Source organism: Mastigoproctus giganteus, chromosome 7, assembly GCF_048544385.1.
Source record: "Mastigoproctus giganteus isolate SK-2022 chromosome 7, ASM4854438v1, whole genome shotgun sequence".
Lineage (NCBI taxonomy): Eukaryota > Metazoa > Arthropoda > Arachnida > Uropygi > Thelyphonidae > Mastigoproctus > Mastigoproctus giganteus.
Genome location: NC_143581.1, coordinates 206139570 through 206163543, shown reverse-complemented (window position 1 = coordinate 206163543; position 23974 = coordinate 206139570). Strand labels below are relative to the sequence as shown.

At 39.0% G+C, this 23974-nt stretch overlaps 1 protein-coding gene across 1 annotated transcript in view; it reads right to left on the bottom strand.

Annotated features, from left to right (window-relative positions):
• Positions 1-23974, bottom strand: part of LOC150083615 (suppressor of lurcher protein 1-like) — a 383165-nt gene that overhangs the window by 329214 nt on the left and 29977 nt on the right. Inside the window, exon 3 of the mRNA XM_090378541.1 lies at positions 4948-5156. Within this exon, the coding sequence (XP_090234667.1) occupies positions 4948-5156 (209 nt within the window). The remainder of the gene's footprint in view (positions 1-4947; positions 5157-23974) is intronic.

The following is a 23974-nucleotide window of genomic DNA, read 5'->3' as shown; positions in this document are numbered from 1 at the left end:
CTCCCATAGTAAGTAATGCGTGGCAGAACGCATTACTTACTATGAGGGCGCTGAATCTCTTTAAAAGTTACAGCTGTCAGTTACAGGCTCCGCAAAAACGATAAGTGTTTGCCTTTTATTTACATGATTGTTATTTTATATTGTACTTAATACGTAGTCATATAGTTATAGTTACGCTGGTTATTTTTTATTTTTAATTTAGATAAAGAGTTTTTGTGGATTTTACCTACGATAGGTAAAACCGTTATTTCGTCCCATTTTTGTAGCCATTGTTTTTGGATATAGTGGTAGGGAATTCAAATTTTTTAATTGAGGTAGCTAGGTAGCTCTAACGCATAATTATATAGTAATACGCTTCACTGTTTCTATTTAATAGTTTCTATTCAAATACTATTGACATTTAATTTATTGATTTTATTAATTTAAACTACCATGCCCCAGACTAGAGCAGCAAAGCAACAGGCACAAAGTGGCAGGAGTGCTGTGACTCGGGGGAGAACTGAGGGGGGCAATTCTCCAACGTATCACAGCCTAAAAAAATGTGCAACTTGTGAAATGTTTGCCGAACTCTCTGGAACGGAACATGATATTGCCATGGGGGATGTCTTTGTGTGTGCGCGATGTAAGGAGTGTAAGGAAATCAGGCGACAACTCAGCGTTGTTATGGGCCTATATGAGAGTTTGAAGGACAGGGTGGATGCCCTCGAAAGATCTAAATTGAGGGGACCATCAGGCTCTCAGCTGCCCACATCAACGCCAGAGCTTGCACTTGGTCATCACGCAACACAGCGGCAACCCCTAAGGCAGAATGCGCTGGTCCCACAGGAACTAGTAGTTGTTGGTGACTCTATTGTCAGGGAAACGGGGAACATCCTTTGTAAAAAGATAGGTGGAACAGGACCAGGGTATGTCTGCCAGGGGCAAAGGTTGATGACGTTGTAGAGCGGATATCATCTTTCAAGGGCACAAAAGGTGATATAGTTGTACACGTTGGCACTAATGATATTAAGAGTAGGAGACCGGCGGAATTACTCAACAAGTACAGGTCACTGTTGAAAAAAAGCCGTGAAATAGGGTTGAATTTGAAAGTGTCTGCAATTCTGCCCAGACACGATAGGAGGGAGTACATGATGAGAGCCTTGTCGATCAATTCGGCCCTGGAAAGATTGTGCAAGGCTCAAGGGGTAGAATTTTTTTCAGCCTGGACTGTACTTGTTAACAGGAGAGATTGCTTCTACAGGGATGGGATACACTTAAATAGAAAGGGTGCAAGAATATTTGCTAATGCTATCGAGGCAGTGTTAGGTGGGTCGGAAAACTGCTAGTTTGGGGGGATACAAAGACTAATAGTTTAACAGTAACCGCAGGCAGAGGTGAAGGTGATTCTTGCACAACTTCTATTAGAATAAGAAGCGACCTGGAGCGAGGGGTGTTGGGGGTTTCAGGGACGGATGGCAGTCATCATGGATTAGTTGGGTATATGGGATGTGTTAGGGTAACAAGGAATAGGCATAGGAGCATGTATGCTTGCATGTATACCAATGCTAGAAGTATAGTAAATAAATTTGATGAATTTGAAGTGTTGGTCAAGACATCAAAGGCGGATATTGTTGGGATAGCAGAGACGTGGTGTCACAAAGATATAAGGAATGCAGAACTGGAATTTGGGGAATACAATGTGTACAGAAAGGATAGACAGGACAGAAAGGGAGGGGGTGTTATGCTGTTAATTAAGAAAAACATAAAATCAAAGGAAGTGCACCCAGTTAATATAGATGAACAGTGCTCTGTTGAGTCAGTTTGGTGCGAGATAAGCACTGCGAAAGGAAAAATAAGGGTAGGAGTGTGTTATAGGCCTAATGACTTGAATGAGTACAATGAACAATTGTACAGAGAAATAGAGTGGGCCAGTAAATCAGAATGTCTTATAATGGGGGATTTTAACTTCCCAGATATTGACTGGAACTTGTGGGTTGGTCATTCACACACTAGTCAGACTTTTGTGGATTTATTGGATGATTGTTTTCTGCAGCAGCATGTTCGAGAGGCAACCAGAGAAAGTAACACTCTTGATCTGGTTATCAGCAGTGATCATTCGTGTATTAAGAATTTGCAGATAAAGGAACCACTAGGTGGCAGTGATCACAGTGTGCTGAAGTGGGATTTACTCAAAGAGGTAACTACCGTCAGGGGTAAAGGAAAGGGTTTTTGCTTCCATAAAGGGGAGTACAGTGGTCTCAGACAGTTTTTAAATTCTGTACAGTGGGATCAACTGACGATGTTACAAACAGTAAATTCTAAGTGGGAAGCATTCAAAGAATTAATCGTGGAAGCTACTAGACTTTATATACCGATTAAGAAATATCGTTCAAGGTTTAGGCCTAAATGGTTATCAAATGAGCTAATGAGACTCGTGACAGAGAAGAAAAATGCATGGGATGCATATAAATTATCAGGTGACGCAGAAGCCTGTGGCAGATATAAGCTAGTCTGTAATCAGGTCACAAAGGAGGTTCGGCAGGCGAAGGCGGATTACGAGAAATCTTTGGCAAAAGATGCTAAGAAAAACAGCAAGGATTTCTTTACTTATATAAACTCTAAAAGGAAGGGGATGAATATGATTGGTCCACTTGACATCGATGGTTCGACTGTTGATGATCCTGCTCAGATAGCAAACAAACTGAATGAGTATTTTGCATCTACATTCACACGTGAGGAATTATTACAATTTGAAAATGGAAGAAGGTTATCAAATTGTAGCAGTGTGCTTAATGATTTTGTAATAACTGAGAGCAAAGTGGAGGAGAAATTGTTGAAGTTAAACATAAGAAAGGCACCTGGGGTGGATGGGATCTATCCAGTTATTTTAAAGGAGGCGGCAAAGCAACTAAGCAAACCCTTAGCCATAATTATGAGAGCATCCTTGGACTCAGGGGAGGTTCCCACGGACTGGAGATGTGCAAATGTGTCCCCAATTCACAAAGGTGGATCGAAGGGTGACACGGGTAATTACAGACCAGTTAGTTTAACTTCTGTTCCGGGTAAAATAATGGAGTCGCTGGTTAAAGATGCATTGCAGGATCATCTAGACAAGACTGCAGCAATAATTCAAACACAGCATGGGTTTGTTAAGGGAAAGTCTTGTCTGACAAATTTGATTGGTTATTATGATGTGGTCACAAAGGAACTGGATGCAAAAAATAATTTTGATATCATATACTTGGATTTCAGGAAAGCTTTTGACACTGTTGCGCATGGAAGACTACTGTACAAATTGGAGCAGAATGGTATTAAGGGTAAGTTGCTACAATGGATAAAAGGATGGTTAAGTGGGAGAAGACAGAGAGTGGTAATCAATGGGTGCTGCTCTTCATGGACTAATGTTATTAGTGGAGTCCCACAGGGTTCGGTGTTGGGTCCACTGTTGTTTTGGGTATTTATCAATGATATTGATGAAGATATATCAGGCTTAATGTCGAAGTTTGCAGATGACACAAAGGTTGGCAGGGTTGTTAATGATAGTAATGGCAGTGTGCTACTGCAACAGGATCTAGATAATTTGGGCAGATGAGCTAAGAAGTGGCAACTGAAGTTCAACCTTGACAAATGCAAAGTACTGCATATGGGTAGAAGGAATCCCAGAGAAACGTACCAACTGTGTGGTACTACACTTAAGGTGGTAGAAAATTAAAAAGACCTGGGAGTAATTGTGCAGTCAGATATGAAGTTTTCTGAGCAGTGCAGACAGGCTGCTAGGGCGGGTCATGGGGGTTTTGTCAATGATATATAGGAATTTTGCTAGCAGGGAAAAGGAGGTGATTGTCCCTCTGTATAAGGCAATGGTCAGGCCACGCCTTGAGTACTGCGTACAGGTCTGGAGGCCTCATTTTAGGAAGGATGTAGATTTGCTTGAGCGTGTACAGAGAAGAGCAACACGATTGGTGAGGGGAATGAAGGGATTCTCTTACCAAGAGAGGCTTAAGTTCTGCAAATTGCAGTGGCTGGAGACTAGGCACCTGCGCGGTGATCTGATTGAGGTCTTTAAGGCCTTGAATGGGTTGAGCACGCTGAATTCTGATGGGATCCTTCCACTTGTTCAGATTACCAACCTACGGGGACATAAGTTCAAATTAAGAAAGGACAGATGTAGAATAGATGTGCGGAAATTTGCCTTTAGCCAGCGGGTGGTTAATTGCTGGAACAAACTTCCATCTGTCGTTGTGGAAGTTGATAGGTTAAATAAATTTAAGGAGGAACTGGACAGGCATTTGGAGGGAATGGTGTGATTTTTTTTTTTTTTTTTTTTTTTGGCTGATGCTGCATAAACTCCTACACTTGCTTTCTTGCATCATGTGCCACTACTGCTACTACTACTACTACTACTAGAAACAGTGTTAAATGTATGTGCTCGATATTAGCAAGATAGATTTCCACTATTAGGCTGCTCAGGCTTAAACCCGTAGGTAATCCAAAAATCTGCTTTTATAGCATGTCTTTAAAAGCAAAATAATTAGCTTCAAGTCGAAGTTGATTAAATGGAAAATTTCTGTTTTAGGTAACTTATAGTGATTAATCATGATGGTACTGTCGTTTAACAATTTCCAAACTACATCAAGAGTGTAGTCTACATTTATGTTAGTGTACAGGGAAATGATATCTAACGAAAATAATTTATCATTACCGTGAAGTTCAGCATTTTCCCATTTAGCTACGCACCTATATAACATCATAAAACCTTTGACATGTGATAAAATTCGGTATAAAAAACTGTGGCACTCTAGTTAACAGTCTTAATATGCAATCAATATGTGACAATCTACATATGATTTTTAGCCAGAAATGATTCCAAAGTAAAATCTTTTAAATTACAGAAGGGCATTTCAGTTGGTATATATTAAATCTCTACCAAAAAAAATCCACATAAAAAGGTAAAGTATTAATACCTACAGGCATCAATAAACTCATACATTCCTTGGAAGACTTCATTTGTAACAATTTTCTCATCTGTATAGAATCCAATAACCATTGTCTGGTGCATGGAAATTCTCCTTCGAGGAACATTGTGCCCACAATATCTACCACCGAAAGGTGTGCTAATAAGGTCCAGACTAGGATCTTCGATTTCTGTATATAAATCCATGTATTCATGATTACACCTAAAGAACAGGATTAATGAAATAATTAAAAAATGCAGGTTACCAAATAAATAACACATAACATGTGGTATGATCAAAAAGTTCAGAGATTGACTCTGTATTTTGAAATTGTGGCATTGTAGTGAGTTGCAATATTATTATTATTAGCTATATGGTGCAAGGAAGCCTGAGGCTTATGCTGCACCAGCCAAAAAAAAATTTTCCCAAGTTACCCTGAGAGAGAGAGAGAGAGAGAGAGAGAGAGAGAGAGAGAGAGAGAGAGAGAGAGAGACAAAAGTAGAAGGGAATTGCCAAGAAAGAGAAGAATGATGATATCCAACTCAGGACCCTGGGTGTGCCAAGCCCATACTCACCAGATGTGAGCCCCTGGGTTATCACAACATTCACAAAAATTTAGACATAGTAATGCATGAATCATCCATTTATTTGCAGTCAGACTGAAGCATATACAGAATTGGTGTTTGCATTTTATCACATCTGCCAAACTTAGTTGCGGAGGGGGGGAGTGTCCCAAGCTCAAAGTCTTAAATAGCCAAGAGTTGAAACAATCAAGGAAATTATTAAAAATGCAACCCAGGAACTATTAGCAACTGTAGAAGTATCCATACATTGCCAAGGAGACTACTTCAAAGGGGACCCATCAATGGACTTTTTGATCACACCTTATATTGATTTGAGACACAACATAATTAAGCATTAATATTTTATTATTCCTAAATTTCATGTCATGTTGTTTATAACTAAAAGAAAGAAACAAGAAGAATATACTCTATACTAACAATTTTGTTTTGGGCATGATTTTCCCCTATTCTTTTGTAAAATAGCTTAGTCACAATAATCATAGTTCATTATCATATACTGCTAATTTTCATGAAAATTCAATAACTGATATTGTAAATTATATATTTTTATCAGCTTTTTAGCATAAATAACTAGCCAATCATGGAGCTTTGTCTTTTAAGATATATTCCCACCTTCAGTCTTAGTTGAAAAGATAAAAATACTAACAATTGTAAATAAGTTCATAATTGGTGTATGAACAGAGGTTAATGCTAGGATACAAAAAGCCTATGTCAAGGTACCCAGATTCAGCCCTTTCCTAAATTTAAATTAAAAGTATTCTTTCATATATAAATGCATATGAACATTTTTACAAGAAAGTAAATCAGAATTTTTTTTTGTTAATACCTTTCATGAGTGAACTGCCGAAATATGTGCAAGGGATCCCTATAATTTCAGACATATGGAGTTAATGAAATTTTGAAGTTTTGTAAAAAAATGAAAACTTTGCTTTTAAATATTAATTTCTTCTTATTTTGATGACTGCTCAGAAATAGAGTAAAATTATTGTAAACAATTAAACCACAATTTAAAAAAATATTCATAAAAAATAGTAACAAAAAATAAACTTTTTACTTGTTTTTTGAAGCAATAAATCCTCTATGTATTGATTTGATATCCTCATCAACTTCTGAATCCGAATTTCTTTCAGATAGAATTTCTTTAATTTTTGCTTTTGTAGGTCAAAATTGGATGATGATCGTTATCAGCATAAGTAGTTGAGAGTCAGTAAGGGGGCCCTGGGGGCCAGACTGCCTTTAGCCATAGCAGGCACAGATTCGGGACTGTTTTTGGCTTGTAGACCCTGCACATTTCAATTTTAAATCTTAAATGATGCCATATAAATCAGTGCATTTTCTCACATGCTGATTTATTTTTTTTAGATAATATTTTCTCACTAACATTTAAGGACATTCTCATTTTAAATTGTAGAGCTGATTGTGCTTATTTTAATATTCTATTACCATAACTATATCTATTTAAAGTTTTTTTAATCTTTAAACGGGAATTTAATTTTTCATCTGGTATCTCTGGTTCAAACTCCTCATCAGTTACGCTGAAATTTTCATCAGTACTGTGAAGTAAAAGGCATCTTGAATTCAGTTTCAGATAAGGCTTCATATCCAATATTCTTTGGAGTTTACTTTTTCAAATAATGTTACACTCTCATAAACTGCATTTTTTGACTTTTATGTTTACAGAAAGGGTCATAGCATATTCATTATAAAAATGCATTTTTGAAAAAAAAGAGTTTAAAATGATAACAGACAATCACATCTTTTGCAATCGAACAATCAATATCAGCAAAAAGTAAAAAAAAAAAAAAAAAAAACTCCCATACTTCTACAACCCCTCTAATAATTTATCCTTCCTTAAATTTATTAAAACTATCAACTTGGTAGTTTAAGGTAGCTGTCTTCAATGCTGTCAAAAGCCTTTTCATAGTTAAGGCTAATTAGTGCTAAGAATTCTCTTTGGCTGCTTGTAGTGGAGAGGAGGTCACAGATCAGATGTAGATTGTCGTGAATCGATCTTTCAGGTACTGAGTATGTTTGTTGGTGATCGATAATATCAGGGAGAGTGGATTTTAATCTATTAGCGATGGCTTTGGAAATAATTTTACAGTCTGTATTCATTAAGGAAATTGGGCACCAGTTTTATAGGTTGGTGTGATTCCCTTTCTTGGGAATCAGTCAAGTGACAGAGGTGGTGACCGAACCTGGTAGTCCATGGGACTGGGCTTCTTTAAGCATTCAAAAAAGTAGCACTCCGAGTTGATCCCAAAACGTTTGGAAGAAATCAGAAGTCAGTCCATCCAGACCTGGTGATTTATTTTTGGAAAGGGCTTTGCATGCTGCTGTTAGTTCTTTTTGGGTGATTGGTTTCTCCATACTGCAATGGGCCGTATGGGAGATTTTTTTAAGTCCTGAAAGGATTTCCTCGGTTCCCTTTGTAGAGAAATATACAAAGAGAAATTTTTATAGAGAAATTTACAGTTCTTGAGAACTGTAAATTTCTCTATAAAATCTTGTTATTTCAGAGAAGATTTCCTTCGGGACTTCAGTGATGTTTCCATCTTGCAACTGAATTACAGTGATGGCGGTTGCTCTGTGATGTCTGTGTTCTAATGAGAAAAAGTATTTGGTCAGAGCATCAAATACAGTGGAGTCCCGCTAATCCGAACACGTTTCGGTCGGTGGAGAGGAAATTTTTTAGTTGGCAAAATATACATTAAATTTAAATATTAATAGTACAAAAACATTTAGAATTCCACAAAAAAATTGTATTTTACTGTAGTACTGTACTAATACAAAATTAATAAATCAGTGTTTGACATGGCCTATTAAAACTACAGATAGTAGTAGTAGTAGTGGCATGTGATGCAAGAAAGCAAATGTATGAGCTTATGCAGCATCAGCCAAAAAAAAAAAAAAAAAAAAAAATCACACCATTCCCTCCAAATGCCTGTCCAGTTCCTCCTTAAATTTATTCAACCTATCAACTTCCACAACGACAGATGGAAGTTTGTTCCAGCAATTAACCACCCGCTGGCTAAAGGAAAATTTCCGCACATCTATTCTACATCTGTCTTTTCTTAATTTGAATTTATGCCCCCTTAGATTCGTAATCTGAACAAGTGGAAGGATCCCATCAGAATTCAGCATGCTCAACCCATTCAAGGCCTTATATACCTCAATCAGATCACCGCGCAGGTGCCTAGTCTCTAGCCACTGCAATTTGCAGAACTTAAGCCTCTCTTGGTAAGAGGATCTCTTCATTCCCCTCACCAATCTTGTTGCCCTTCTCTGTACACGCTCAAGTAAATCTACATCCTTCCTAAAATGAGGCCTCCAGACCTGTACGCAGTACTCAAGGCGTGGCCTGACCATTGCCTTATACAGAGGGATAATCACCTCCTTTTCCCTGCTAGCAAAATTCCTATATATCACTGACAAAACCCCATGACCTGCCCTGGCAGCCTGTCTGCATTGCTCAGAAAACTTCATATCTGACTGCACAATTACTCCCAGGTCTTTTTCATTTTCTACCACCTTAACTGTAGTACCACACAGTTGGTACGTTTCTCTGGGGTTACTTCTACCCATATGCAGTACTTTGCATTTGTCAAGGTTAAACTTCAGTTGCCACTTCTTAGCCCATCTGCCCAAATTATCTAGATCCTGTTGCAGTAGCACACTGCCATTACTGTCATTAACAACCCTGCCAACCTTTGTATCATCTGCAAACTTCGACACTAAGCCTGATATACCTTCATCAACATTAGCATTAGTAGAGGCATATGATGCAAGAAAGCAAGCTTATTCAGCATCACCAAAAAAAAAAAAAAAAAAAAAAAAAAAACCCTCTCCCATTTCACACCTCCGTTCGTTCGAAATACCTGTCCAGTTGAGCTTTAAATTTGTTTAGGCTATCAACTTCAACAACAAGTGATGGAAGTCGGTTCCACCAACCAACCACCCGCTGGCCAAAGGCAAATTGCCGCACATCTATCCGACATCCGTCCTTCCTCAATTTGAATTTATGCCCTCTGAGGTGATTATTCTGAGAAAGATGAAGAATCCCATTGGCATTGAGCATGCTCAAACCATTCAAAGCCTTATACACTTCTATCAGATCACCTCGCAGGTGCCTAGTCTCCAGACTCTGTAATTTGCAAAACTTAAGCCTTTCTTCGTAAGAGCAACCCTTTGTTCCATTTACTAATCTTGTTGCCCTTCTCTGTACCCGTTCCAGCAGCTCTACATCCTTCTTGAAATGAGGCCTCCAGACCTGTATACAGTACTCAAGATGTGGCCTAACCATTGCCTTATACAAGGGAATAATCACCTCCTTATCCCTGCTAGAAACATTCCTGTATATCATTGACAAGACACCATGAGCTACTCTTGCAGCTCGTCTGCACTGCTCAGAGAACTTCATATCTGCCTGCACAATTACCCCCAAGTCCTTTTCATTCTCCACTACTGTCAGTGTAGTACCGCAGAGTTGATACATTGCTCTGGGGTTACTGTTACCCATATGTAGTACTTTACATTTGTCAATGTTAAACTTCATTTGCCACCTCTCAGCCCATCTGTTCAACCTTTCCAGATCCTGTTGCAGCAGCATAGCGTCAGTAGTGTCCTTAACGACCCTGCCAACCTTTGTATCATCTGCAAACTTAGACATTAAACTTGATATCCCATCATCAATATCATTCATAAACACCGAAAACAACAATGGACCCAACACTGAACCTTGAGGAACTCCACTAATAACATTAGTCCACGTTGAGCAGTGTCCATTGATTACCACTCTCTGTCTTCTGCCACTCAACCATCCCCTTATCCATAGCAGCAATTTGCCTCCAATGCCACACTGCTCCAATTTGTGCAGCAGTCTTCCATGTGCAACAGTATCAAAAGCCTTTCTAAGATCCAAATATATAATATCAAAGTTATTCCCTGCATCCAGTTCTTTTGTGACTACATCATAGTATCCAATCAAATTGGTCAGGCAAGACTTGCCCTTAACAAAACCATGCTGCGTCTGAGCTATAACGGAATTCTTGTCTAGATGATCCTGCAGTGCTTCTTTAACCAGTGCCTCCATTAATTTACCTGGAACAGAAGTTAAACTAACAGGTCTATAATTACTTGTGTCAGCCTTTGATCCTCCTTTGTGAATTGGGGTTACATTTGCACATCTCCAGTCTATGGGTACCTCCCCTGAGTCCAAAGAAGCTCTCATAATTATGGCTAGGGGTTTGCATACTTCCTTTGCTGCCTCCTTTAATATAACTGGATAGATCCCATCCACCCCAGGTGCCTTTTTTATGTTTATCTTCAACAATCTCTCCTCCACTTTCCTCTCAGTTATTACAAAATCATCCAGCTCACTGCCAATGTTTACTTTACCTACATCATTCTCCTTCCTGAATAACTCCTCATGCGTGAATGTAGATGCAAAATACTCGTTTAGATTGTTAGCCACCTGAGCAGGATCCTCAACTGTTGAACCATCAATATCCAGTGGACCAATCTGATTCATCCCTTTCCTTCTCGAGTTCAAGTATGTAAAGAACTCCTTTCTGTTTTTCTTTGCATCCTTTGCCAAGGATTTTTCGTAGTCTGCCTTTGCCTGCCTAATCTCCTTTGTGACTTGGTTACAGACCAACTTATATCTATCATAGGCTTCCATGTCACCCAATAATTTGTATGTATCCCATGCATTTTTCTTCTCTGCCACATGTCTCATTAGTCCATCTGACAACCATTTAGGCCTAAACCTTGAACAATATTTCTTAGTTGGTATGTAAAGCCTGGTAGCCACCAAGATTAGTTCCTTGAATGCTTCCCATTTTGAGTTTGCTGTTGGTAACATCATCAGTTGGTCCCACTGTATAGAATTTAAATACTGTCTCAGACCATCATAGTCGCCTTTACGAAAACAAAAACCCTTCCCTTTACCTCTGATGGTAGTTACCTCCTTGAGTAAATCCCACTTCAACACACTGTGATCACTGCCACCTAGTGGTTCATTTATCTGCAGGTTCTTAATGCATGAAGAATCACTACTGATAATCAGATCAAGAGTATTGCTCCCTCTTTTTGCCTCACGAACATGCTGATGTAGAAAACAATCATCCAATAAATCCACAAAAGCCTTGCTAGTGTGCGAGTGACCAACCCACAAATTCCAGTCAATATCTGGGAAATTAAAATCCCCCATTATAAGACTCTCTGATTTACTGGCCCACTCTATTTCCCTGTACAATATATTATTATACTCATCAGAGTCATTAGGCCTATAGCACACTCCTACTCTCAATTTTGATTTCCCTATGCTTATGTCACACCAAACTGACTCGACACTGCCCTGTCCAGCAATGTCAACTGGCTTCACTTCCTTTGACTTTATGTGTTTCTTAATTAATAGCATAACCCCTCCTCCCCTCCTGTCCTGTCTATCCTTTCTATATACATTGTATTCCCCAAATTCCAGTTCCACATTACTTATATCTGTGTGACACCACGTCTCTGATATCCCAACAATATCTGCCTTTGATGTTTTGAGCAATACCTCAAATTCATCAAATTTATTTACCAAACTCCTAGCATTGGTGTACATGCAGGTATACATGAACCTGTTTCTATTCTTAGCTACCCTAACACAACCCATGTGTTTACTTGTAACGCAATGACTACCAGCAGTCTCTGAAATATCCTGCATCTTGTTTTTCAGACTTCTGCTCATTTGAATAGAAGCAGTGCAAGAATCACTTCCACCTCTGCCAGTGGCTACTGTTAATCTATTAGTCCTTGTATCCCCCCCAACTAGCAGTTTTCCGACCCACCTAACACTGTCTCGACAGCATCAGCAAATATTCTTGCACCCTTTCTATTTAAGTGTATCCCATCCCTGTAGAAGCAATCTCTCCTGTTAACAAGTACAGTCCAGGCTGAAAAAAATTCTACCCCTTGAGCCTTGCACAATCCCTCCAGGGCCGAATTGATCGACAAGGCTCTCATCATATACTCCCTCCTATCGTGTCTGGGCAGAATTGCAGACACTTTCAAGTTCAACCCTAATTCACGGCTTTTTTTCAACAGTGACCTGTACTTGCTAAGTAATTCCGCCGGTCTCCTACTCTTAATATCATTAGTGCCAACGTGTACAACTATATCACCTTTTGTGCCCTTAAAAGATGATATCCGCTCTACAACGTCATCAACCTTTGCCCCTGGCAGACATACCCTGGTCCTATTCCACCTATCCTTTTTACAAAGCATGTTCCCCGTTTCCCTGACAATAGAGTCACCAACAACTACTAGTTCCTGTGGGACCAGCGCATTCTGCCTAGGGGGCTGCCCCTGTGTTGCCTGATGACCAAGTGCAAGCTCTGGCGTTGATGTGGGCAGCTGAGAGCTTGATGGGCCCCTCAATTTATTTCCTTCGAGGGCATCCACCCTGTCCTTCAAGGTCTCATAAAGGCCCATAACAACGCTGAGTTGTCGCCTGATTTCCTTGCACTCCTTACATCGTGCACACACAAAGACATCCCCCTTGGCAGTATCATGTCCCGTACCCGACTGCTCCGCAAACATCAAGCAAACAGTGCATTTTAATAGACTGTGATTCAGAGGGCAACTGCCCCCCTCAGTTCTCCCCTGAACCACAGCACTCCCATTAGCTTGAGCCTTTTGCTTTGCTGCTCTGGTCAGAGTCATGATTCCAATTTAATTCAATAAAATTTAAAACAAAAATTAAATCCTTAAGTTATATCCCAAAACAGTTATGTTATATATATATATATATATATATTTTTTTTTTTTTTCGGTATCTAGTGTTCCCTTTATACAACTTCCGTATCACGTGTACCACTATAGTTATGTATTACTTATTTGTTACGATTAAGTCGTTATATATATATAGAGTTAAAAATACAATTTAACTGACAATAAAGTTTATCAAGATTAATAGATTTACTGATTAATTGACAATATTATATTATGCAGTATACTACACTAAGCTTATGCTATCGTGTAAAAATGGCGGGAATTCACGAACGGTATTTCTACGGACTCGTAAGTATTGATTAGCTTCGAAATCTCGCTATCTCAATTTAGAATAAACTAAGGATCCTGACTAGGTCTATAATCTACTTATAGAAGATAATTTGATATAACAATTGGTTAATAAATCGACTAAATTTGGTTAAAAGACCTCTCGTTCAATTTGTGACACGTGGATTTGATACCGTTACCGATACTAAGTAATATCTACGAAATCTCTGTCTAATTTAAACTTTAAACTAAGTATCGTAACTAGGAATATAAAGCTACTCTAGAAAATAAGTTAATATGACAATTTAAACTAATAAAGCAGAAAATAAATCAGGAAAAACTTCTCTGTTTGAAGAGCTTTAAGGAGCAATGTCTGCACAGGCTAACCTCGCACCCAGAACATCATTGATAAATATACAAAACAACAGTGGACCCAACACTGAACCCTGTGGGACTCCACTAATAACATTAGTCCAAGAAGAGCAGCACCCATTGATTACCACCCTCTGTCTTCTCCCACTTAACCATCCTTTTATCCATTGTAGCAACTTACCCTTAATACCATTCTGCTCCAATTTGTACAATAGTCTTCCATGCGCAACAGTGTCAAAAGCTTTCCTGAAATCCAAATATATGATATCAAAATTATTTTTTGCATCCAGTTCCTTTGTAGTTCTGTTGACTGTTCTTCTGGGTGTTGGTGTCTAAATACATCGACCAGTTCAATGTTGTTTATCAAGGTCTGCAGTTTGTTGATTAACGTTGTGCAGTGCTCAGTGCATCGCACTCTGTCCATTTCTGGGCCAAGGGCGCAGTTGAAGTCACCAGAAAGAATGATGTGTTCCTGATCTATAGTAGAGAGATGGCTTTGTATGAAGTTGGTTATTTGAATAGCACATCTGTCCTGCTGTAGCATGTAGATGTTAAAAAGGTGCAGGGTTTGGGGTATCTAGGAGGGCATAAATTTCATAGTCAGCGATCTCTGCTATCACACTGAGCTTACAAGAGACTTATGATGAAGACCAATACTCACTGCTGCTCCATGATGTTGTGTTGGTGAATGATGGAATACATATGGTCAATCTGCCCATTGCAAGGATGGTCTTGTGTCTGCTTTAATATTTGTTTCTTGTAGGAAGAGTAGGTCGGCATGATGTTGTTGTTGGACCTGGTGAATGGCCAGCTTATTGTGCAATGCCGAGGTGCATCCTCTTGCATTAAGTGATAGCATGCTAAGTGCAGCATTATTTGCAGGAATAAAGGTAAGGGTTTTGCAAGTTTTCGAGTGGTTAGCATCCTGATTGATGGTACTGCTGTTCCAGACCGTTAATCAAGTAATACAGGCATTTGGATCTATTCAGATCTGCCCTGTCTTTTTTTCCTTTTAGTTTAAAATGCAGGTCCTTAAGTTGTGAGATAAGCTCTGGTATGTTAACGGTGAACTTCAGAGCTATCACCAACTTCTGTGGGGAGCCATGTACTTCCCGTAGAAAGGAGATTAATTTTTCCACAATTAGAGGGCCATTAGAGTAGGGAAAATCAATTTCCCCCTCTTCGTCCTCTGAATCATGGGAATCACAGTTGTTCTCTTCTTTGGCCCCCAGTGATTCAAGTTCTTCATTTGAGTCGATGGTGGTTTCTACATGCTTATTTATTTCCATACTTGATGGTATGAATGGCTTATTTGGGATCTGACCGTCTGACTTCTGTGGTATTCTGTATTTATTTTCATCCTTCCTGTTGTTTTGATTAGTGGTTGGTTGTTTTCCTACCAGGGTATCTGTTGTCTTCTTCTGTTTGTGAATTTGGATGTGGACTGCCTTGGGGGTTGATTCCGAGAAAACCCTCTTGTTTCGGTTGGTGGGTCTTCTGAAAGGGATATGTCCTAGTCCTCTGTGATCTTTGAATTTTTTTCTGACGTGCTTGGTGTGGGAAGCATCTCTGACTATTTGATGGTTTCTTCTGTATTCCCCATTGTTTCCAACAGTCAGCTTGCTTTGTGGATCTGGCCTGACCCTGGTTGGTGCCAACTGAATTTCGGTATTACCTTCAGAGGAGGTAGAGATATGTAGGCAGTTTTTCCTGATTTGGCCCTCTTCATGGCAGAAGAAACATAGAGAGGAAATGGAGGTATAAAAGGTGTAACTGATTCCACTTAAATTGCCATTGATGAGTTTTGGGATGTTTGCTGCATCACTGTTGGTGACGTGCATAAGTGCTTGCCTGCGGAAGCTTTTTATATGTGAAAATTCTGGTTTTGTGGTTGCTTCAGAGAGTGTGCATATTTTCCCAGTAACAGATCCGTATTTGAATAAAATTCCTCTCAGAAATTGATGAGGTATTTCGGGTGGGACGTTTGATATCATAACTTTCGTTGGTGCTAAGGCAATTGGTGCCACTTCCAGGCGATGAAGACAGATGTCTATTCTGTTTTGCAGGATAGTTTGCGCCCACAAGGGATGGCTGAAATACACCTGCACAGTTCCCGCCACACGGGAGGTGTGAGTAATATTTTTCGGTGGTACTTTCTTCGTAATTGCTGTAAGGTACTGCTCTAAAGGAGTATTTTCCTTGGTAGCAGATATTACCATTCCATTTTCCTGGGAAGTAATAGTGGTTGCTTCATTTGTTGGAGCGTTGTTCGACCACGTATGTGCTATTCTTGGTTGTGAGAGAGGGGTTTTCGCTGGCAGAAAGCATAATCCATTAGATACAGCATTAGCATAAGTATTAACAGTTATTGACCTTTTGGACCATGAGGTATTCATCTGTTGTTGCAGGGTGTGGCTTCCAGTGTCAGGGTCACTGATGGCAGTAGATGATGTTGATGATGTTGCTGTGGTTGTTTGACCTTCACTGACCATAGCTGGAGGTAATTGATGGGGTGGGTGGGGGAGGGTGGAATAAGCTGTTATTGGAATATCCAGCCTTCCATGGCTAAAGTTGAAAATTTTAAATCTAACCTAACTCAAACTCCGCTAAATCTACACAAACAAATTATATTACTACTCGAAAGCTCTTCTGAAGAGGAATCAAACAATGTAAGTCTTGACTGGGGTTCTCGCGTCAAAAAGGGTCAGAAAGGAAGGAGCTCAAAAGCACGTGTCTGACATGAATTATATATAGATAGAGAGAGAGAGAGAGAGAGAGAGAGAGAGAGAGAGAGTTCATGTAGATGATGATGATAAAGGCACAATTTTGTGCAATTGTCTAAGGCTGGCTGACTGATCCAACAAATTCTGTAACATAACTCAGATATAAAATGAACTTCAGTTACAGAATCTTGTAATTCACAGTTCTGGAAAAAATAACACAAGTTATGTTTTTTTCTGGGCAAAATACCACATTTTTAGTTCATAATATAAGAGATAATTGTAAAACCTGTTAAGAAATTAAATACCCAATAAAACTTGCATTATCATAATATTGTGGTATTCTTATTCCTTTGTGCAACAAAGGTGCAGTGCACAGCCATAAAAATACATCAATTAGGAAAAGTGAGGGCGTTTTCTGAATTTGGAACAAAAAGTTTCAAGTGATAATCACCTGAAACTTATTACAAGAAGCCAGGCTTTTTTTATAATGCAAGTATTTTTTCTGGATTTTAAAATCAACTTATATTTGTAACTGGCTAAGTTAAAAGCACACATTAGCCTTGTGTGTTTTAGCATTAGTTATGATGTTCCATTGCAACATAAAATTTTTTAAGGGTTTTGAACAAATGCAATGCAAATTACACTTGACAAACTGTATAACTATTTAAAAGTCCAATTTTGGAAATTTATATCATGTAAGTAATGATTCCTAAATGAATTTTTAACTTGAAATTTAAAATCCTGCCAAACTGAGGAATCTATATTGTCATTTTTAGAAAGATTCAGCTGATGGGGGGGGGGGAGAGAGTTTTGAAATAGACTTTTTTCCTGCACTCAATCATGATTTGAACTTAGAGGTTGTCTTTAGGCAGTCATCACTTATTAACTATTACTAATTAACCAAAAAATCTACAATTTGGTACAGTAGCATTTCACATTACAAGTTACTTACATAACAATTTCAGGAAATAAATATACCATGATATAAACAGAAACAAGATAAAAGCAGAATACAGATATAAGAAAAAGACAAAGCAATTCTTAAATCAACCCAGCAGTGCTAATGCACCACTCCCTGACCAAGGACATGCACCCTTACACCCAACAAGCACAAGTGCAACTTTTCATAAAAAATATTAAATAGAATTAAAGGCAGGAAACTTACAAGTACCACTCCTTCCAAGGCATATCAGCACTTATGAACTTTGAAAAGGATCATATTTCATTCAATGACCACTATTCAGCCAAATGTCAATGCATGTCTCTATACTACTGAACAATGAAATAAAATAAAGTATGCCGTGTCCATTGCCCTCAATAAGTTAAATAAGAAAAATTACAAAATAAAATTTGCATTTAGTACGTTATGTCTCCTTAGTTTATTCCTGATGTAAACAAGGAGTAACACTCACAAAGGCTCGCTTCTTTTATGAACTGCCTCATTTGCTGGAAAGGCATGGTTAAGGATGCAGCAGATGTAGCTGACTGATTTAGCTAGGGTGGCTGCATGCTTACATCATGAATAGAAAAGAAATATATACTATAACTGTTTCTTAGCATGCAAAGAAACAAAGTGGTCATATCACGCACAAAAAATTGCTTTTCGAAAATAAAATTATTATGCATTCTTTCTTCAGTATACATTGTTACAAAGGCTCGCAGAATCAATTTCCTGGGAAATTCATCTATAGAAATTGCAAAAACTGGGTGTCAAATTTAAAACACCATATTGCACACTGGATAAAAAAAGAGAAGCCACAGCACTATATACAGTCGGACCTCTATATAATGAAATCAATCGTTCCCTTAAAAAAATTCTTTAAACAGAAATTTCATTATAAAGAAATATGTACCTTTTCAGCAATGAAAAATACCGTAAATTCAGAAATATAGTAAAAGATGGGAAATAAATCAGAAATAAGTGGAATGAATAAATTTTCTAACATTTTAAAATAATTAATTTGTTAATACATACATGACTACTTACGAATTGCACACAATATATTAGTAACTTTTAAGTACAACATTTAGGAGTACAACTGGCATACATTGAGGAACAAATTGTCAGAAAGTTAGTGAACTCAATGGTGGGATTAGCATTTGTTTCTTTAGAGGAACTAGAGGAAGCTTGGGAAGGAATCATTCGAGAACATCCACCACCACAACATCTTTCATATGCAAAGTGTGAAGAGCATACAAAATACTTCGAAACAAACTGAATTGAACCCACTGCTCACTTTCCACCATCATTGTGGAATCACCATGCTAATTTTGGTCCACAGACAATAAATCATGTGGAAGGAGACATTATGCCTTAAATAAATCTGTGGGGCACCATCATGTTAATATATGGAAGATGACTATCCATTTAAAAATACAAGCTAACTTTAAGAGAATACTAGGATTAGTAAATGTTGGAAATCTGCCAAATCGTAAAAACTTTGTGGTTAGCAAAGAACACGGTGAAAGGTTTCACCAAGATATTTCTCAAATGGACTAAACTTTCCCTGGGAAAAAGTCCAAATATGTTAGCATTAGCATTAGTAGAGGCATTTGATGCAAGAAAGCAAGCTTATGCAGCATCAGCCAAAAAAAAAAAAAAAAAAAAAAAGTAACATAAATAAATAAAAATAACCACTTCCACTTCACCCCTCTGTTCGTTCGAAATACCTGTCCAGCTGAGCCTTAAACTTATTTAGGCTATCAACTTCCACGACAAGGGATGGAAGTCTGTTCCACCCACCAACCACCCGCTGGCTAAAGGCAAATTTCCGCACATCTATCCTACATCTGTCTTTCCTCAATTTGAATTTATGCCCTCTCAGGTGATTTTTCTGAGCTAGAGGAAGAATCCCATCAGCATTGAGCATGCTCAAACCATTCAAGGCTTTGTACACCTCTATCAGATCACCCCGCTGGTGCCTAGTTTCCAGACACTGTAATTTGCAAAACTTAAGCCTTTCTTCGTAAGAGAACCCCTTTGTCCCATTCACCAATCTAGTTGCCCTTCTCTGTACTCGTTCCAGCAGCTCTACATCCTTCCTGAAATGAGGCCTCCAGGCCTGTATACAGTACTCTAGGTGTGGCCTGACCATTGCCTTATACAAGGGAATAATCACCTCCTTATCCCTGCTAGAAAAATTCCTATATATCATTGACAATACACCATGAGCTACTCTTGCAGCTCGTCTGCACTGCTCAGAGAACTTCATATCTGCCTGCACCACCACCCCCAGGTCCCTTTCATTCTCTACCACTGTCAGTGTAGTACCACAGAGTTGATACGTTGCTCTGGGGTTGCTGTTTCCCATATGTAGTACTTTACATTTGTCAATGTTAAACTTCATTTGCCACCTCGAAGCCCATCTGCTCAACCTTTCCAAATCCTGTTGCAGCAGCATAGTGTCAGTAGTGTCCTTGACAACCCTGCCAACCTTCGTATCGTCTGCAAACTTGGACATTAAGCCTGATATACCATCATCAATATCATTTATAAATACAGAAAACAATAAAGGCCCCAATACTGAACCCTGAGGGACTCCACTAATAACATTAGTCCACGATGAGCAGTGTCCATTGATTACCACTCTCTGTCTTCTCCCCCTCAACCACCCCTTTATCCATAGCAGCAACTTGCCTCCAATGCCACACTGCTCCAATTTGTGCAGCAGTCTTCCATGTGCAACAGTATCAAAAGCCTTTCTAAGATCCAAGTATATAATATCAAAGTTATTCCCTGCATCCAGTTCTTTTGTGACTGCATCATAGTATCCAATCAAATTGGTCAGGCAAGACTTCCCCTTAACAAAACCATGCTGTGTCCTAGCTATAACTGAAGTCTTGTCTAGATGATCCTGCAGTGCTTCTTTCACCAGTGCCTCCATTAATTTTCCGGGAACAGAAGTTAAACTCACAGGTCTATAATTACTTGTGTCAGCCTTTGATCCCCCTTTGTGAATTGGGGTCACATTTGCACATCTCCAGTCAATGGGTACCTCCCCTGAGTCCAAGGAAGCTCTCATAATTATGGCTAAGGGTTTGCTTACCTCCTTTGCTGCCTCCTTTAATATAACTGGATAGATCCCATCCACCCCAGGTGCCTTTCTTGTGTTTATCTTCAACAATTTCTCCTCCACTTTGCTCTCAGTTATTACAAGATTCTCTAGCTTACTGCTAGAGTTGAATACACCTCTGGCATTCCCCTCGCTGAATAACTCCTCATGTGTGAATGTCGATGCAAAATATTCATTTAGTTTGTTAGCTACCCGAGCAGGGTCATCAACAGTTGACCCATCGATCTCAAGTGGACCAATCTGATTCATCCCCTTCCTTCTAGAGTTTACATAAGTAAAGAACTCTTTGCTGTTTTTCTTCGCATCCCTTGCCAAGGATCTCTCGTAATCTGCCTTCGCCTGCCTAACCTCCTTTGTAACTTGGTTACAGATCAACTTGTATCTATCATAGGCATCCGTGTCACGTGTTAATTTGTATGTATCCCATGCATTTTTCTTCTCTGCCATATGCCTCATTAGTTCATCTGACAACCATTTAGGCCTAAACCTTGAACAATATTTCTTAGTTGGTATGTAAAGCCTAGTAGCTTCCACGATAAGTTCTTTGAATGCTTCCCATTTTGAATTTGCTGTTGGCAATATCATCAGTTGATCCCACTGTATAGAATTTAAATACTGTCTCAGTCCATTGTAGTCGCCTTTACGAAAGCAATACCCCTTCCCTTTACCCCTAATGGTAGTTACCTCTTTGAGTAACTCCCACTTCAGCACACTGTGATCACTGCCACCAAGTGGTTCATTTATCTGCAGATTCTTAATGCATGAAGAATCACTACTGATAATCAAATCAAGAGTATTACTCCCTCTAGTTGCCTCCCGAACATGCTGATGTAGAAAACAATCATCCAATAAATCCACAAAAGCCTTGCTACTGTGTGAGTGACCAGCCCCCAAATTCCAGTCAATATCTAGGAAATTAAAATCCCCCATTATAAGACTCTCTGATTTACTGGCCCACTCTATTTCTCCGAACAGTTTCTTATTATACTCATCAGAGTCATTAGGCCTATAGCACACTCCTACTCTCAATTTTGATCTCACAATGCTTATGTCACACCAAACTGACTCGACACTGCACTGTCCAGCGATGTCGACTGGCTTCACTTCCTTGGATTTTATGTGTTTCTTAATTAATAGCATAACCCCTCCTCCCTTCCTATCCTGTCTATCCTTTCTGTACACATTGTACTCCCCAAATTCCAGTTCTGCATTTCTTATATCTGTGTGACACCACGTCTCTGAAATCCCCACAATATCTGCCTTTGATGTTTTGAGCAATACCTCAAATTCATCAAATTTATTTACTAAACTCCTAGCATTGGTGTACACACAAGTATACATGCACCTGTTCTTTTTCTTAGCTACCCTAACACAACCCATGTGTTTACTTGTACCCCAATGATTCCCAGCAGTCTCTGAAATATCCTGCATCTTATTTTCCAGGCTGCGGCTCATTCCAATAGAAGCAGTGCAAGAATCACTTTCACCTCTGCCAGTGGCTACTGTTAATCTATTAGTCCTTGTATCCCCCCAATCTAGCAGTTTTCCGACCCACCTAACATTGCCTCGATAGCATCAGCAAACATTCTTGCACCCTTTCTATTTAAGTGTATCCCATCCCTGTAGAAGCAGTCTCTCCTGTTAACAAGTACAGACCAGGCTGAAAAAAATTCTACCCCTTGAGCCCTGCACAATCTTTCCAGGGCCGAATTGATTGACAGGGCCCTCATCATATACTCCCTCCTATCGTGTCTGGGCAGAATTGCAGACACTTTCAATTTCAACCCTAATTCACGGCTTTTTTTCATCAGTGACCTGTACTTGTCAAGTAATTCCGCCGGTCTCCTACTCTTAATGTCATTAGTGCCAACGTGTACAACTATATCACCTTTTGTGCCCTTAAAAGATGATATCCGCTCTACAACGTCATCAACTTTTGCCCCTGGCAGACATACCCTGGTCCTATTCCACCTATCACCACCACCCATGTTGGCAGACTACTGTTGGAATCTTGTACGAGAGACACCAATGGACGATTATAAAAGGCAAAAAAGGACGAAATAGGTGTTTTGTTATCAGATGAACCTTTTTGTAAATAGAATAAGGTTAGTAAACCCATTGTTCAATATTTAGTACTGTATGTAACATTTTCTTAAAATATATCTTTTTAACTAAAAATTTTTTGACTAGAAATTTTTGACTTTAACACCTTCTCTCTTTACATTAGTGGGTGTTACGCCAATATGGTTGCCATATTTGAATTCAGCAACATTAAATCTACAAGAATCACCCTGATTTTAACAGAGAGCGAAAAAAAATTTTTTTTTTTTTGGCTGACCAGTGTTACTAAAAAAATATATAAAAATATAAACACTAATACAAATAACAATTTGTTTTATATTATAAAACTGCTGTACTGTCACTTGTTTATATACAAACATGTGACAGTAAAATGCTTGAATAAAAATAACGTGGAAGGTAAAGGTACGATCACTCCCACTCCATTCCACAAAATTTCTGGTTGTACTGCTGCTGAGACATATCCGTATGTTTTCCTCAATTTATTTCTATTACAGCTGGTCCCTACATACAGGAGTGATTTTCATAGCAGTAGCTGCTGTTAATGTGTTTGCTGGGAGCATTCATTAGGCGCCAACTCAGCGTTTTGATGGGCATCTATGAGAGTTTGAGGTGTAGGGTATAAGCCCTCGAAGAAATTAATATGAGGGCCCATCAAATTCTCAGCTGCCCAGCTCAATGCCAGAGCTCACTTCTCTGCATCAAGCAACACAGTGACAATCTCCAAGTCAGAGTGCCCTGGTCCCACAGGAAGTAGTTATTGTTGGTGACACTAGTGTCAGGGAAATAGAGAAAATATGCAAAAAGGATAGGCAGAACAGGACAGGGGTATGACTGCCAGGGGCAAAAGTTGATGAAGTTGTAGGGCAGATATCATCTTATAAGGGCACAAAAGGTGATATTGTTGTACACGTTGGCACTAATGACCTTAAGAGTAAGAGATCTGCAGATCTCTTAAGAGTAAGAGATCTGCAGATCCTGAAAAAAAGCCGTGAGTTAGGGTTAAATTTTAAAGTGTCTGCAATTCTGCCCAGACACGATAGTAGGGAGTATATGATGAGAGCCTTGTCAATCAATTCGGCCCTGGAGAGATTGTGCAAGGCTCATGAGCTAGAATATTTTTCAGTATGGCCTGTGCTTGCTAACAGGAGAGACTGCTTCTA